The sequence below is a fragment of the Chiloscyllium plagiosum genome, chromosome 13 (genome assembly GCF_004010195.1).
Source record: "Chiloscyllium plagiosum isolate BGI_BamShark_2017 chromosome 13, ASM401019v2, whole genome shotgun sequence".
NCBI lineage: Eukaryota > Metazoa > Chordata > Chondrichthyes > Orectolobiformes > Hemiscylliidae > Chiloscyllium > Chiloscyllium plagiosum.
The window spans coordinates 78548305-78566057 of NC_057722.1; the positions used below are offsets into that span (position 1 = coordinate 78548305).

Below are 17753 nucleotides of genomic sequence, written 5' to 3' on the forward strand. Positions count from 1 at the left end.
TAAAGAATCAGAAATCTGTATTTGACCTTGGTGTGAGGGACACACAGACCTGTCACCCCAAGCACCCATACCCTGGTAGTCACTGCAATAACACAGCCACCATGCCCACCCCCCCAACCCCCCTTATCCTGACCAAAGATAATCCCTGAGATTCTGAAGCAATATCCCCCTCCCGCCTCTCTTTAATATGCCAGCTCTGGCACATTGTCTCTTCGCCAATAAGGTCTTGAGTTCCACTGTCAGGCAGGGTTAGTCCTATTGGTTGCAACAGAGTCAGAATCCAAGAAAATCCTCAGAAAACATTTGCCACTGAGTGCAGCTGGGTCAGGCAATAATATTAAAGAGGTATTGGCCAGGGTGGATTGAGAGATGTTTCATGATCATGTATAATCCTTCTGGTAGCTGTGCACCTCACTGTACTTTGTTATGGACGAGGCCAGACACTCAAAACATTCTTAAGCAGGCAGCCCCAGACCATAACTTTGAAATTTGTTTTGGTAAGTGTACAGTGAAAATTACCCGGAGTAAGTTAGCTAGGTTTACTGAAAATCTGTTGCTGGAAAAACGCAGCAGGTCAGGCAGCATCCAAGGAGCAGGAGAATCGACGTTTTGGGCATGAGCCCTTCTTCACCTTTCCTGAAGAAGGGCTCATGCCCGAAATGTCGATTCTCCTGCTCCTTGGATGCTGCCTGACCTGCTGTGCTTTTCCAGCAACACATTTTCAGCTCTGATCTCCAGCATCTGCAGTCCTCACTTTCTCCTAGCTAGGTTGACTACCAGGTTTTAAAACAGATAACAAAGTATTCACAAAATTACAGAATGAAACACAAAGAACAGAATATAGAATACCCCCTAACTTATCCTATCCAAACTAGAGTTAGTTTTGCTGTTCTGAAAATACACACCAATCCCAATAAATAAACACCCTTAAACACAGAGCAAAAATGAAACAAAGGCTTACAGGTCGAAGTCAGAAGGAGACAGAGTTTAGCAACTTGTTTCCACACAGCTTCTGCTGCACTCAACTGACTAACCACAAGAATTCAGCTTCCAGGACTGACCACTCCCCTTTTGTTATATGGGTTACTTCTGAAACATGAAAGCTTTGGCGTAAAGTCTCATCTGTTTACGTATAAACAAAAAGGCCTTCCAATACCATTTTCATCTCTGTACCAACCCAGCCAATTCGGAGCCCGGAGTGTTTTATGACCCTTCTGAAAAGAATCAAGGACACAGTATGGATGTAGGTTTGCTCGCTGAGCTGGAAGGTTCGTTTTCAGATGTTTCATCACCATACTAGGTATCATTAATGAGCCTCTGGATGAAGTGCTGGTGGCATGGCCAGCTTTCTATTTATGTGTTTAGGTTTCCTTGGGTTGGTGATGTCATTTCATGTGATGATGTCATTTCCTGTTCTTTTTCTCAGCGGGGGGTAAATGGGATCCAAGTCAATGTGTTTGTTGATAGAGTTCTGGTTGGAATGCCATGCTTCTAGGAATTTTCATGTGTGTCTCTATTTGGCTTGTCCCAGGATGGATGTGTTGTCCCAGTCGAAGTGGTGTCCTTCTTTATCTGTATGTAAGGGTACTAGTGAGAGTGGATCATGTCTTTTTGTGGCTAGTTGATGTTCATGTATCCTGGTGGCTAGGTTTCTGCCTGTTTGTCCAATGTAGTGTTTGTTACAGTTCTTGCCAAGTATTTTGTAAATGACATTAGTTTTGCCTGTTGTCTGTATAGGGTCTTTCAAGTTCATTCGCTGCTGTTTTAGAGTGTTGGTGGGTTTGTGGACTACCATTTTGCCAAGGAGTCTAAGTAGTCTGGCAGACATTTCCGAGATGTAGGGGAGAGTGGCTAGGGTTTCTGGATGTGTTTTGTCTGCTTGTTTGGGTTTGTTGCTGAGAAATCGGCGGACTGTGTTCATTGGGTAACCATTCTATTTGAATACACGGTATAGGTGATTTTCCTCTGCTCTGCGTAGTTCCTCTGTGCTGCAGTGTGTGGTGGCTCATTAAATAATGTTCTAACGCAGCTTCATTTGTGAGTGTTGGGATAATTGCTTCTGCAGTTCAGTACTTGGTGGCCTGAGGGTCCTACACGGTGAAGGGACGACCCCTTAGAACTGAGTTGAGGAGGATTTCTTCAGCCAGAGGGTGGTGACTCTGTGGAACTCATTGGCATAGAAGGCTGTGGAGGCCAAGTCATTGAGTGTGTTTAAGGCAGAGATAGTTCGGATCTTGATTAATAAGGGGATTGAGGCTTACAGAGAGAAGATGGGAGAAACAAATCAGCCATAGTCCAATGGTGCAGAAGGCTTGATGACTGAGTGGCCTATTATCTTATAGTGTGAGGTATCTCAATACTTCCAATAGTGCCACTGATGAACTCTGGCCTTTTGAGCTGATCAATAGAGCTGTATCAAAACTATGTGGATTCTGGATAGACACAGGTGGAGATATCCCTTCTGATGCAATTTCACCTACCTGTAGTCTTTCTATACACACCCAGCATCTTGTACTTAGTATACACTGCTAATGATGATAGTGGTGAAGAGAGTGGATGTTTGTGAATGTGGTGCCAATCAGGTGAGCTGCTTTGCCCTGGATGGTGTCAAGCTTCCTGAGTGTTGTTAAGGCTGCACCCATCCAGGCAAGTGGGGAGTATTCCATCACACTCCTGACTTGTGTCATATAGATGGTGGACAGGCTTTGGGGAGTCAAGAGGTGAGTTATTTTCTGCAAGATTCCTAGCCTCTGACCCGTATCACTGTGTTTATGTGGTGAGTTCACTTCAGTTTCTGGTCACTGGTAACCAGCAGGACATTGGTAGTGGAACATTCAGTGATGGTGATGCCATTGGATGTGAAGGGGTGATGGTTAGATGATCTCCTATTGGAGACGGCCATTGCCTGACAGTTGTGTGGTGCAAATGTTACTTGCTAATTTTCAATCCGAATGTTGTCCAGGTCTTGCTGCATTTGAATATATCTGCTTCAGTACCTGAGGAGTTGCAAATGGTGCTGAACATTGTGCAATCATCAGTGAACATCCCCACTTCTGACCCCATGAGGGAGGGAAGGTCTTTGATAAAGCAGCTGGAGATGGTTGGGCCACAATGCATGGCACAAACATTATGAAAAAAAACCTACAAGTTTCAATAACAATAACATCAGATTCCTTGAGTAACAATTGAATTTTGTCTATTTTGGCTTAAATTTTTATTGCTTTCAAGACAGCAAGCACAAATGGACACCCACTCTATTGAACGTCAATGATTCTGAGTGAATTTCTGATGTTAGAATGGAAATAGCTTTATCCATGAAAATTAAGATCCTGCTCCACCTTCTACCAAGTCCCACTCAACCCACAACACACACGATGGGCATTGCGGCAGAGATTCACAAAGTGGATCCCAACCTCAAAGCTCGTTGATATATCATGTGAATGAAGGAAACTTCACTTTGTATCTTTTCAAAGTATGGACACATTATTACATAACATTGCTTATTTTAAAAATGATTTTGTACTACTGTCGTTGCTACAATATTACACATTGTCCACTAGATATTGTGAAAGAAACACAGCTACAGGGAATCATGTCCCTTCATTTGTAATAGTTCATGTCTTATATATGCACACAATATTGATATCTGTGTCTACTTCATTACCAAACATTGAGCACCATTCATTAACAAGGGAAGTAAAGCACTGGAGAAACATTAGTGCCCTTTGCTTTTTGTCTTAGCATTTCCTTAACACGTGCAAACAATATTAAAATACACATCTCTATTAGATTATGCCTATTACTTTTTTTTAAAGAAATGCAACCCAGGAATGCGATTCATCTCTCCTGTATTCTCAGTTTACTACATTGTCACTAGTGGCTAATGCATTGTACAACGCTCGATGCAGTACAAGATGTTCATTTGGAAAACTCAAAGTTGAATCCTAGTTGTGATCATCCCTATTACTTTCTTAATTGATATCATGTAATCCATCAGAGAGAGGTATGATTATTCAATAGATTTCTGTTATTTCCTGTACAAAGCACCATTACTCAATGCACAAGTGGGAACTGAACCAAGCATCGATCTCCATAAGATCAAAGGTAAGCCCTTTTAATATATCACTCAGAAGGTGAAATTTGCCCAAATATTTTTTTCATATTTGGTTATGCATCACAGAAATTGACAGCAACATTTCTGCTCATTTTCACCTTCAATGGATGTTTTCTTTTGTCTTTACACCCTGTAGTTTGACAACAGCAATAATGGATGTCCATTTTTAGAAAAATCATTTCAAAAATGAATCTCTCTCCCTGTGCAACAGTATTGCCAGTTGTATATGTTTCCACCTTCTCTAAAGGTCCAGCAAGGTTTTTAATGATTGCATGGCTTCAGTGGTGCTGTTGTTTGGAACTGATGTCTTTATTTGTATTTAATCAGGGACTGAGGTAAATTCTCATCTCAACTTCTTGGTCAGAAGAGCATCAAGTAGACAAAGTAAGGAAAGGTTTGGTTAAACATTTCACAGAATCATACAAACACCTGATTTTGCCTCTCCAGACCCATTGGCTATGTCACCAGCCTGCTGCCTGGAAGGATCATTGAGATCATCAAATACACCACTTTCAATAATTTCTTCCTGCCACGGGATAGTGACAGCACCTGTAGAAAACTTCCTGTAGAACTGCTTATCCTGGTCAGTGATTTCAACACCTTTGATCTCAGAGAAGTCAGCAATATCTCCGATGTCCTTACAATACACCGTGGAGGGGTCTGGCACATAAGGAGGCTCAGTAAGTCCAGCTTCTAACCGTTGAAAGTTGATCGATTTGAAGAAAGGGTGATTTCTAGGGTCATCGTTTTCACCCCTAAAATAAGAACACAGTGGAACATTTTTACATATCACCTACATTTTCAGTTTTTATTGTAATTGCTGTTTTATAGATCTTATGCAAGTCAAACCTCATTTGATGTTCTGGTAACGGCTCACTGGACTCAGAGCATCAACTCTATTTTTCTCTCTACAGATGCTGCCAGATCCACTGAGTTCCTCCTGCACTCATTGTGTTTATTTCTTAAGGTCAAAAGAAATAGGAACAGGAGCGGGCCATTCAGCCCCTGAGTCTGTTTTGCCATTCAATAGGATCAGGATTCCTTATGTCCATTTCCTGCCCTTTCACTGTAACCCTTGATTTTCCGACTGATCAAGAATCTCTCTAACTCAGCCTTAAATATACACAAGGACTCTGCCCCCACAGCTCTCTCTGTGACAAGGAGTTCCAAAGACTTACAACCCTCTGAGAGAAGAAATTCCTCCTCATCTCAGTCTTCATTTGGTGCCCCTTTATTCTGAGACTATCCCCTCTGGTCCCAGACTCTCCCATGAGGGGAAACACCCTTTCAGCATTGACCCTGTCAACCCCTTCAGAATCCAAAATGTTTCATTGAGATCTCTCATTTTTTTAAGCTCCAGTGAGTAGAGACCCAACCTGTTTAGTACCTCCTCATAAGACAATCCCTCCACACCAGGGATCATCCCGAGTGAACCTTCTGCAATCTGCCTCTAATGAAATAATATATTTTTCAATCATCATTTGTTCATTTTCAGGAAAAAGAAATGATGAGTGGTCCTTATGCCTGATCCCCTTTCATGGTCTCATTGATCAAGAGCTGTTGCATTTCTTTAACCTCTGTTAGGGAAGATTTTGAAGAGCTAACTGAGCAACAAGGCAATCGCTTAATTGTAAAAGAAAATCTGGGAAAAACATGAGAAATGCTTTTTTTTGAGCATCATTGATTACTGGTGGTGTCTGTCATGATATACATTACTCAAAGGTCCCTGATCCAAGATTCCTTTCTAAGAGCTGTTGTGGTGCCATTGCAGTAACCTTACTTTTCAGACCAGATGGTCTCGGTTCAAATCCCACCTCCTGCTGTGCCATGTAACAGCACATCTGAACAGATTAGCTAGAGAGCATCGCTGCAATGTTCCAGTCAAATTTGCTACTTCATTGCAGAAATGTTCTAAGAAAAATAAAGCAATTTTCCCAATTATCCACATTGAGAAAGAAATTGAACGGTACCTTTCCTTGTAATTTGCCAGAGGCCGAGTCTTATTTGAAGCTGATTGGAGTCATTAGACTTGGTTGAAAATGGGAATATAATGGTCTACGTTATGAGAATGTGAATAAGAACCATCTAGTAACCTGTACTTCATGAAGGCCAATTTCAATTAATGCAGCCCATGTACAGAGACATTGTAACAACATCCAAGATGTTAAAAGTAGTCTTTCATGACAGTGCAAAGTAACTGATAGCAAACTGGCATCTCATTTTCTATTGACAAGAAATGCCCGCGCACTGTGGAATGGATTTATTCTGCGTGATCATCAAAGATGGAGGTTAAATCCATGATTTGACAAAGCTATAATTTAAATTGTTGAATTAAAGTAAGAATTAAAGTAGCTCAGTTGGTTGGAAAGTAAGACAAGTTAAAAAAACAAAAGAATTGCAGATGCTGGAAATCAGAAACAAAAACAGAAACTGCTGGAAAAGCTCAGCAGGTCTGTGGAGAGAAATCAGAGTTAATGTTTGAAGGGTCATTTGACCTGAAACATTAACAGTAATACCAGTGACGTGGATTCAATCTCCACACCAGCTGAGGTTACAATGAAGGAGTCTCCTTCTCCCCTCTCCTCTCTCCTGAGGTGTGGTGACCCTCAGGTTAAACCAACGCCTCACCCTCTCTAATGAGAGAGTGGGACTATGGCAGCTTTATTATTTTATTGAATGGTGGAATAGGCTTGAGGGGCTGAATGGCCTACTCCTGCTTCTTGTTCATGGTGGCTCAGTGGTTAGCACTGCTGCCTCACAGCGCCAGAGACCCAGGTTCAATTCCACCCTCGGGCGACTGTATGCGTGGAGTTTTGCACATTCTCCCCGTGTCTGCCTGGGTTTCCTCTGACTGCTCCAGTTTCCTCCCATAGCAAAAAGATGTGCAGGTTAGGGTGGATTGGCCATGCTAAACTGCCCTGTAGTGTCCAGGGATGTGCAGATTAGATGGGTTGGCTGAGGGAAATGCATGGTTACAGGGATGGGAATGGGTCTGGGTAGGATGCTCAATGTATGGACGGTGTGGACTCAGTGGCTTGCTTCCACATTGTAGGGATTCTATAAGTTAGGTCCCAGATTAGACATTTTCTCATTGAATAGCTGACCAGGCTTGAGTTGTTAAATGCCCTACCTTTGTTCTGATGAGATACAGCAAGACAGAATTCCAAAAAGTGCATAAGGGCCATGGTAATTTTTGGCAAAACTATCATATTGTAAATGTGATGGTGAACTTAGCCCCACAAGATTAATTTTAACACAACACAGTCATAGACTCATAGAGATGTACAGCATGGAAACAGACCCTTTGGTCCAACCCGTCCATGCCAACCAGATATCCCAACCCAATCTAGTCCCACCTGCCAGCACCTGGCCCATATCCCTCCAAACACTTCCTATTCATACACCCATCAAAATGCCTTTTAAATGTTGCAATTGTACCAGCCTCCACCACTTCCTCTGGCAGCTCATTCCACACACATACCACCCTCTGCATGAAAAAGTTGCCCCTTAGGACTCTTTTATATCTTTCCCTTCTCACTCTAAACCTATGCCCTCTCATTCTGGACTCCCTGACCCCAGGGAAAAGACTCTGCCTATTTACCCTATCCTTGCTCCTCATAATTTTGTAAACCTCTATAAGGTCACCCCTCAGCATCCGATGCTCCAGGGAAAAACAGCCCCAGCCTGTTCAGCGTCTCCCTATAACTCAAATCCTCCAACCCTGGCTACATCCTTGTAAATCTTTTCTAAACCATTTTAAGTTTCACAACATCTTTCCAAAAGGAAGGAGACCAAAATTGCATGTAATATTCCAACGGTGGCCTAACCAATGTCCTGTACAGCTGCAACATGACCTCCCAACTCTTGTACTCAATACTCTGACCAATAAGGGAAAGCATACCAAACGCCTTCTTCACTATCCTATCTACCTGCGACTCCACTTTCAAGGAGCTATGAACCTGCACTCCAAAGTCTCTTTGTTCAGCAACACTCCCTAGGACCTTACCATTAAGTGTATAAGTCCTGCTAAGATTTGCTTTCCCAAAATGCAGCACCTCCCATTTATCTGAATTAAACTCAATCTGCCACTTCTCAGTCCATTGACCCATCTGGTCAAAATCCCGTTGTAATCTGAGGTAACCCTCTTCGCTGTCCACTACACCTCCAATTTTGGTGTCATCTGCAAACTTGCTAACTGTACCTCTTATGCTCACATCCAAATCATTTATATAAATGACGATAAGTAGTGGACCAAGTTTACACACAGGGAGTGATTTGGAGAGGATAGTGGTACGCAGTACACTGTACTTTCCTGAGTCAAGATTCATCCAGGCTTTTGCTGGGGTTCGTATTCCTAAAGGGTTAGAGATAGGTTCGGTGATTGGGCAAAGATCTGGCAAATGGAGCACATGTGGAAAAGCGTGAAATTGTCCAATTTGGCAGAAAGAATCTTAAAGAAAGCATATTGTCCAAACAAAAGCAGAAATTGCTGGACAAATCCGAAACTCTGGCAGCATCTGTGGAGAGACAGCAGAGGTAATGTTTTGAGTCCAGTGACCCTGCCTTAGAGCCTTGCATCCACTGATTGACTAACACGACTCTTGGGGCATGAAATTGCATTTTATCAGCATTTTCCCAGAATTTTCCAAATAATCGCCTCAAGAAATTGTGAGCATTAAGATATTTTGCGTTAAGTGCCTCCTTGTCATGTCAGTAAACCAAATATGATCAACACTAACATGTGTCACATGGCTTTTCACCGTCTACAATTCTGGTCTCCTTCTTATTGGAAGGATGTTGTGAAACATGAAAGGGTTCAGAAAAGATTTACAAGGATGTCACCAGGGTTGGAGGATTTGAGCTATCGGGAGAGGTTGAACAGGCTGGGGCTGTTTTCCCTGGAGCGTTGGAGGCTGAGGTTTATAAAATCATGAGAGGCATAGATAGGATAAATAGACAAAGTCTTTTCCCTGGGGTCGGGAGTTCAAACTAGAGAGCATAGGTTTAGGAGAAAGATATAAAAGAGACCTAAGGGGAAATGTTTTCACGCAGAGGTTGGTGTGTGTATGGAATGAGCTGCCAGAGGAAGTGGTGGAGGCTGGTACAATTACAACATTTAAAAGGCATCTGAATGAGTATATGAATAGGAAGGGTTTAGAAGGATATGGGCCAACTGCTGGAAAATGGGACTAGGTTAATTTAGGATATCTGGTTGGCATGGACACGTTGGACCGAAGATTCTGTTTCTATGCTATACGTCTCTATGACTAGAGGGCATGGCTTTAAGGTGAGAGGGGAAGGATTTAGAAGGGACCTAAAAGGTAACTTTTTCATGCAGAGGGTGGTATGTGTATGGAACGAGCTACTGGAGGAAGTGGTGGAGGCTGGTACAATTTGAAAGGCATCTGGATGGTTACATGAATAGGAAGGGTTTAAAGGGTAATGGGCAAAACGCTGGCAAATGGGACTAGATTAATTTAGAATGTCTAGTTGGCAAAGACAAGTTGGACTGAGGGGTCTGTTTTGATGCTGTACAGCTCTATGACTCTATTTCTGAATTATATTTCAGGGCAAACAGAATGGATGATGCTTCAGAGCTGTCACATTCACACACTGAACTAAACATAGGCAAGAATGTGATGTTGGAGGGTGACACCTTTTAGATCGGGGGGAGGAGCCTATCACAGTAGCTTACTGCCAGTGTTTCACTCCCTGCGATGTAGCATAAACACTCTGGCTCTGCAATCTATTTGGAGAAGGATATATTCCTTAGATCTCCTAACTAAGATATAACATCGACCTCCTTGTGAAGCCTCCATGCTGCACTTTGTTAGGACCTAACGTGACACTGCATTGTGACAGTTACTGTTAGACATTGTTGTTGTTGGAGTCTTTGTGGCTTCAGGTGAAGACAGCGTGGAAGGAGGTAGCAAGTACTATTTCATCAACAAGTCCAGCAACAAGTGCGTCCTGAGCAGCTGCTGTAGAGCCTTCAGAAGGAAAAGCAAGAGGTTGAGATCCCGCTAAGGACATGGAGGACACTAGGCCCTCACTAGCTGTCATTTTCCACAGCTCTCAGATGCACACGGTGAGTGCTCGCAATGGATGTCCCAGGCTGGTAGCACTGAACAGCAGCAACTGCTGGAGCTGGATGTGCACTCAGAACGACTGGTTGGCCATGATGGTAGCAGCTCCCGCAAACGAAGGTGCCGATAGTTTGTTTCAAGAAGCAAATGAGACCCTGTGTGACATCTCCAATTCCTCAGCTGGCACTGGGGTTCTCCACCATCGCTGGCATCCCCCAGGTGCGGAGCACTCTCAACTGCACCCACACTGCTTTGACAGTGTCCTATCACCAACCTGTAGAGTTCATCACCACAAGAAGGCTCCTGCTCCATCAATATCCAACCTTTGGCTGTGCCACCGATGCCAGGTTCTGGTGATGTGCTCTAGAGATCCGAGGTGTTCGCCTGATTTAAATATTCAAGAGAGTTCACAGGTTCCTGCAGTCTACTGAGGTCCTCAGGTGGTACAGGGCTGGCCGCTGAGAGACAAGGGCTAACCCCTCCAAACCCCAACAAGTTACACCTTCGTGAAACCCCCACACTGATGCAGAATGAAGATATAATTCTGCCCACGCTTCCACCAGCATCACAGTGGAACAGATGAAAGGCCTCTGAAAACTGAGGTTTTGAGATGGTAGATCACAACAGTGGTATCGCCCAGGAATGGTGTGTCATGTCACAGTGTTGCAAACAAAGGGGGGAAGATGTGCAGGTTAGCTGGATGGACCATGGGATATTGTCCATGGTGTCCAGGCCCAGGGATGTGCAGGTTAGCTGGATGGACCATGGGATATTGTCTGTGGTGTCCAGGCCCAAGGATGTGTAGGTTAGCTGGATTGGCTATGGGAAATGTGGGGTTACAGGGACAGGGGAGAGAGGTGGGTCTGGGTGCAATGATCTTTGGAGGCTTGATGTGAACTCAATGGGCTGAATGCTGGAAAAGCACAGCAGCCTGACCAGCACCACACTCTCAACTCTGATCCCCAGCATCTACAGTCTTAAGTTTCTCCTCAATGGGCTGAATGGCCTGCTCTCACACTGCAGAGATGCAATGATTCTATGAATGCCCTGGGTGCAAAAGGACTGGGGGGTCAACAGCAATCTTTTGAGAATGAAGGGTGAGGATGATGATTGACTGGGGGGTCATCCAGGAGAGTGTGAAACAGCAATATCTTGTTGAGCACAAGAAGACGGGGAAGAGAAAGAGAGAGAGGTCATACCTGGAATCTGCTTCCAGAATGAATGTGCTGATCCTAGACCTCCTTTAACTGGTCAACTTTCAGATATAACAATATTGTGTTCGACAAATTTAGAATTTAACCTCTTCTCCCATTTTATTTAATTTTTCTTTGTTGGTTTGATTCCTTTTTCTTATTTTATTGACTCTTCTTCTTTTGAATGGCAGCTGTTCACAATCCCACCATTCATAGTTCCTCTAATCATTTGTTTCTTTACTCATCTCGTTACTAATGCCTCCTGCCTCGTACCATGAAACTTTTTAAAAATAATTTAATTGTCTCTGCCTTCCATGCTGATGACAGGCCTTCCCCCTTTTGGTTTACCCTCACTCCTTCCCTCCTGTCACTTGCTCTCAACCTGTCACTATTTCACCCTCATAAACCTGAAATGGTAACTCCGATATTCTCTGTACAAATGCTGCCAGACTTGCTGACCATTTCTAGAGATTTTTGTTTTTATTTCAAAATGTAAGTGACTCTGGCAACACAAAGGTGTATTTTAACTGAATGGATTAACATTATGTAATTTTATAGCCAGCTGCAACAGAGATGTGGTGCTGTCATGGTAACTTACCTAGATTAGTTATCCAATAATTTCAGGTTAGTATTCTGGGGCCATCGGTTCAGATCTTGCCATGTTAGGTTGTGAAGTTTGAATCTAATAAAAACTAGCCCAATGTCAATAATTTGTTTTAAAAAAGACCTATCAGGTACATGAATGCCCTTTAGGGAAAGAAATCTTACCTCAAATTTGAATTTAACAATGTCAGTTCATTTTCTCTGACCTCCCTAACAATATTATAATAGTAACAACTAACATTAGTCTTAAAAAGTATCAACAATTTCAAAGTATGAATGGGTTCGAATCCTCCCATGGCAGATGGTAGAATTTGAATTCAATAAAAATCTGGAATTAAGAGACTAATGACGGCCTGAAACTGTTGTTGATAGTCAAAAAATCAGATATATAGTTCACTAAAGTGTTTAAGAAAGGAAATCTGCCATCCTAACCTGGTCTGGCCTACATGTGACTCCAGCCCTACAGCAACACGATTGACTCTTAACTGCCCTCTGGGCAATTAGGGAGGGGTAATAAATGGCCAATGATGTCAACATTCCATGAATAAACAAATAAAAAGTACTGTTGCTTACCTAGCAGCAGTTAATAAATATGTGCCTTGCTGTTAGTAGTAACAGAGTAATTATTGATGTATTCAAGATCCTTACCTGCACCCTAAACGTTCTTCTGAGTTCTTTGCCAAAAACAGTTTGCAAATGTCCTTCGACTCCTCTGTGAATTTGGGGTTTTCATAGTTCACTTCATCTTCCAGTGTTCTTCTTTTTACTTCGTCTTTACTGACCTTCTCTTTATAATCCTTGAAAGGTGTTCGGCCAGCAATCATTTCGTAAATGCTACATCCCAAAGCGAACCAATCCACAGGGTATTTGTAGTTCTCCTCTTTCAATATCTCTGGAGCCATATAACCATTAGTTCCAGCCTACAACATGAAAAGCAAAGTCCGTTTAGAACCTCATGGAGAAATGCCGAAGATTAATTAGACCATTAAACCGATAAGAAATTGTCGCACATTCCCAATAACATAGAGTCATAGAGATGTACAGCATGGAAACAGACCCTTCGGTCCAACTCGTCCATACTGACCAGATATCCTAAATTAATTTAGTTCCATTTGCCAACACTTGGCATATATCCCTCAAAACCTTTCCTATTCATATACCCATCCAGATGCCTTTTAAATGCTGTAATTGTACCAGCTTCCACCACTTCCTCTGGCAGCTCATTCCATACATGTACCACTATCTGTGTGAAAAGTTGCCTCTTCGGTCCCTTTTAAATCTTCCGTCTCTCATCTTAAACCTATGCCCTCTAGTTTTGGACTCTCTACTCTGGGAAACAGACCTTGGTTATTCACCCTAACCATGTCCCTCATGATTTTATAAACCTCTATGCGGTCACCCCTCAGCCTCTGATGCTGCAGGAAAACAGCCCCAGCCTGTTCAGCCTCTCCCTATAGCTCAAACCCTCCAACCCTGGCAACATCCTTGTAAATTTTTTCTGAATCCTTTCCTGTTTAACAACATCTTTCCTATAGCAGGGAGACCAAAATTGAATGCAGGATTCTAAAAGTGGCCAAACCAATGTTCTGTACGGCTGCAACATGACCTCCCAATTCCTATACTCAATGCGCGGCTTGTCTGACGACAACTTGGTAAGCCTGTGTCATACAAGATGTAATCTTTATTATGTAGGTGCAGTGAGAGTGCATCAATATTGTGCATGGAAAGACCTGCACTAATGCCCAATCATTTTCAGGCTGTGATTACCCTACAGTAATGTAATAGCATTGGGACTGCATCATGCTTTTTAGAACTGAAACTGATTCTGTTTAAAATTCTCATTTTAGGCTTAAAAGCAAAATTTAGTAATCAGAATACAATTTACAACAGAAGGAGTAAACATTAATCATCGGTGCTGGATGCAGCAAAGATTAGCCTAGTTTCTATCTACAGTACAGGGGCTACAGCAGTTCAATGGGACAGCTCAACACCACCTTCACAAGGGGCAATTAGGGACGGACAATAAATGCTGGCCCAATCAGTGACACCCACATCCCACAAGAGAATTAAAAACAAATCCAAAATACTGCGGTTACAAACTGCTAGAATTAAAATGGGCAGACATTAAACTGTATTGACACTTCCTTTGCAATGCTCAGTATTTATTCTGATTCCAATAAATGTTCCCTTTATTTCTCTTTCACTCGTGATATTTAACTTTAGACTATTCTATGCACTTTGCTCTTTTCTCTCCTATCTTGTTTGTTTTTTTTCCAACTCTGTTTTTCTTTCTGCAACTTTACTGTAGATTTCTGCCATTATCCCTCTCTTCTGAGTTGCACCAGAAGGTAGTTTCAGGCTGTAATCTGTCTGGCCCAGTCTGAACGACCATTCTGGTATGAATTCTGAGATTCAGTGGTCATGAGTTATTTATGGTGAGGAGGTGCCGGTGTCGTAACTGGGGTGGACAAAGTCAAAAGTCACATGACACCAGGTTATAGTCCAACAGGTTTATTCAAAATCATAAGCTTTTTGGAGCATTTCTCCTTCGTCACCTGATGAAGGAGCAGTGCTTCGAAAGCTTGTGATTTAAAATAAACCTTTTGGACCCTAACCTGATGTTGTGTAACCATGTGGGCTATCCTAGCTGAAACCCCATTCTCTCCTGACATGATTACAATTGCACTGTCATATGGAAACAGCGTGTAAACCCTTGCTGAATATTTTTCACCATTACTAGACGATTCCTTCACAGTAATAGTTGCACCAGGAAAGACTACAGGCCAGAAATAAAAGAACATACTCTCACTGAGGCACTGTAGGAGATGACCACATTTTTCTATGTTTCTCTTTTCTCACTGGCTACTTGCTTCATTAGTGTGTATCGCTTGCTGTTTTATTTTCATGTCTCTGTGTCCTTCCTCCTGGTTTTATTGTCATTACAATGATTTGTTCATTCTTCATCATCTTGCCTTGCCAGCATGGACAAGCAGTTATGATGGCCATTATTAGAACCATGAATAATACAGCACAGGAACAGGCCCTTCGGCTCCTCCAAGCCAGCACCAACACATTTTGCCCTTCCACATTAAACTGTCTTCACTTAAAGGATAAGTACTCCTCTATTCCCTTCCTATTCCTGTATTCCTCCAGGTAATTCTGTGTCTGCATCCACCACCTCCTCTGGTAGCAGGTTCCAGGCACTCGCCACCATTTGTGTGAAAAACATGCCTTGCACAAGTCTTTTAAACATTTCCTCCCCACACTTTGAACCTGTGTCCTCTGGTAATTGACCTCTCCACCCTGGGATTTAGCCTCATATGTTCCACTCTACCCATGCCATTCAAAATCTTATAAACCTCAATTAGGTCATGCCTCAAATTCCTGTGTTCCAGTGAAAACAAACCCAGTCTATCCAGCCTTTCTTCATAGCTAAAATCCCCCATACCAGGCAACATGCTGGTAAACCTTTTCTGTACCTTCTCCAAAGCATCCACATCCTTCTGGCAGTGCAGAGACCAGAAGAGTATGCAATATTCCAAGTTTGGTCAAACTATAATAATACATCTTTATTCCTCTCCCCTACTTTCCCTCAACATTGGATGAGCCATGCAATTGTCATTCCTAACTGCAGAGATCAGCAGATAGCATTTCTGTGGTCTCCCTATATTACTAATTACTAAATAATCAAATGAGGATAGCTTTCTGGAAGACCAACCCAGGCTGCATTTATCATTGTTACTACCTGCACTGCAATTTCTGTAGTTCCATCATTGCACAGACCACTTAAACTTCACTTTTGGATTTATGAAGCTATTACCACCTTTCGTTTTTGCACACTTTCACTTAACTACGGCGTTATATTTCCCAGCTTTTAAATTAAGAGACCATTTTATAAATTTCTTAGATTTTACATGAGCTACAAATTAGCATTGCACATTGTTAATGTTAAACGGCTATTAATGAGGGATGTTTTAATTATTTTAAGTTTACAGTTTTGTAGTTGAAACCGAGATATTTACATACGCACAAATGTAGAAGCTGAAATTGAATTAAGAGAATTTTCTGAGGTAAATTGAATCAAATCAATGCTGTTTTCCAAAAATAGTTAAACTAATTTCAGTCATTTTCCATCTTGAAATTAAAGTATCATGAATGACAGTGAATTGACCACTTTATTTGCTGAGTACTAATGACTGTACTTATAACATTCTTCACAATATCACAATAATAGATCGGAACTCCAATGTTTTTACAGACATTTTTTAACTTTTAATTTCAAAATGTGTATTTATTTTAAAAAGAGGATTACAGTGGATTAAAAAAACCTCCAAATAGAATTGCACAGACTGTAAGGCAAAGTCCTGTGTGAAGCCCTTGGAATATTACCCCTAGAATGGGTCAGAGATTTCCAAATAGACAGAAACTTAGACAGAGAAAAGATAACAGGGAGGGTTGATTATTCCCTCTCTCAGCAGGAAGGTATTCCTTGCAGGTATTCCTGCTTTACCTTCCAGGAAGACACAAAAAAGAAGTGGTTAAAAACTAATTGTTGCACTAATCTGTGTTTGTTATTGGCCAGGCATTCTGAGTGCTGTGGGGTCCACCGATTTTGGGAACAGCCATTTTAAACACTGAAGCAAAATACTGCATATGCTGGAAATCCGAAATAAACAGAGAATGCTGGAGAAACCCAGCAGGTCTATGGAGGGAGGATCCATAGAAACCCTGCAGTGTAGAAGCAGGCCATTTGGCCCATCAAGTCCATACTGATCTTCCGAAGCACGCCCTACCCTGACCCACCCCATCCCTGTTACCCTGCATTTCCCACGGCTAACCTACCTAGTCTGTACATCCATGGACAATTTAGCCTGGCCAATCCACTTAACCTGTACATTGTTGGACTGTGGGAGGAAACCGGAGCACCCGGAGGAAACCCACGCAGATACTGGGAGAATGTGCAAGCTCCACACAGTCACCTAAGGCTGGAATCAAACCCAGGTTATTGGTGCTGTGAGGCAGCAGTGCTAACCACTGAGCCAGAGTTAGCATTTTGTGTCCAAAATGAATCTCCTTTAGAACCATATTTTAAATACCTCTGCACTGTAGGTAAAACAAAACACAGATCTTTCACTTGAAATGCTTGAAGGGAATCAGAACAGAATTTCTGCCAATCTGCAAAGCTAAAATATCAATATTGGGACTGCTTAACTCTCAATATCAACACTACTGCCATCTGAAAACAGCTGCAACATCACCTTCTCTGATTTTCACAAACAATTCAGAGACCAATCCATTTCTGTCTTTGTTTTTTTTCTTTTTAGGCACATTTCTTATTTATACTCTTTATGTATATGTTTCATTGCTATTTGTTCTTGTACTGAGCAATTAATAAACTAGCAATTGTTGTTAATTTTAGAAAGTCTGGTTAAATTGGTTCCTGTTAAGACATAAATTCATTTAGGTCTGGTGGAAAGTTACCTATAAGGGAAGGAATTATTTCTAAGGGAATGGGTGAATAACTGAAGGGAGTCAGTTCCCATCTCCTTACATGGAGGTTAATAATTTGGGATATTCTGTCGGAATTGTAACAATTTGGGAACCTCATCCCGCACCTAGTTATAACAACAGTTATTCCTAAAAAAATCCTGCACTTAGCTGCTACAATGTAATGTTTATTTGAAATTTCTTTACCTGACCAATGTCAACCATTTAACAATGTCTTATTTCTAACTTTTTTTTTAACTTTGTAAAATA

The 17753-nt window shown here is 41.9% G+C and overlaps 1 protein-coding gene across 1 annotated transcript in view; it reads right to left on the reverse strand.

Annotated features, from left to right (window-relative positions):
- Positions 1-3197: 3197 nt before the first annotated feature.
- grk7a (G protein-coupled receptor kinase 7a) overlaps positions 3198-17753 on the reverse strand; it is a 38117-nt gene continuing 23561 nt past the window's right edge. Inside the window, exons 3-4 of the mRNA XM_043702798.1 lie at positions 12645-12916; positions 3198-4869 (exon numbers count right to left, since the gene is read on the reverse strand). Of these exons, the coding sequence (XP_043558733.1) occupies positions 4524-4869; positions 12645-12916 (618 nt within the window). The 3' untranslated portion in view covers positions 3198-4523. The remainder of the gene's footprint in view (positions 4870-12644; positions 12917-17753) is intronic.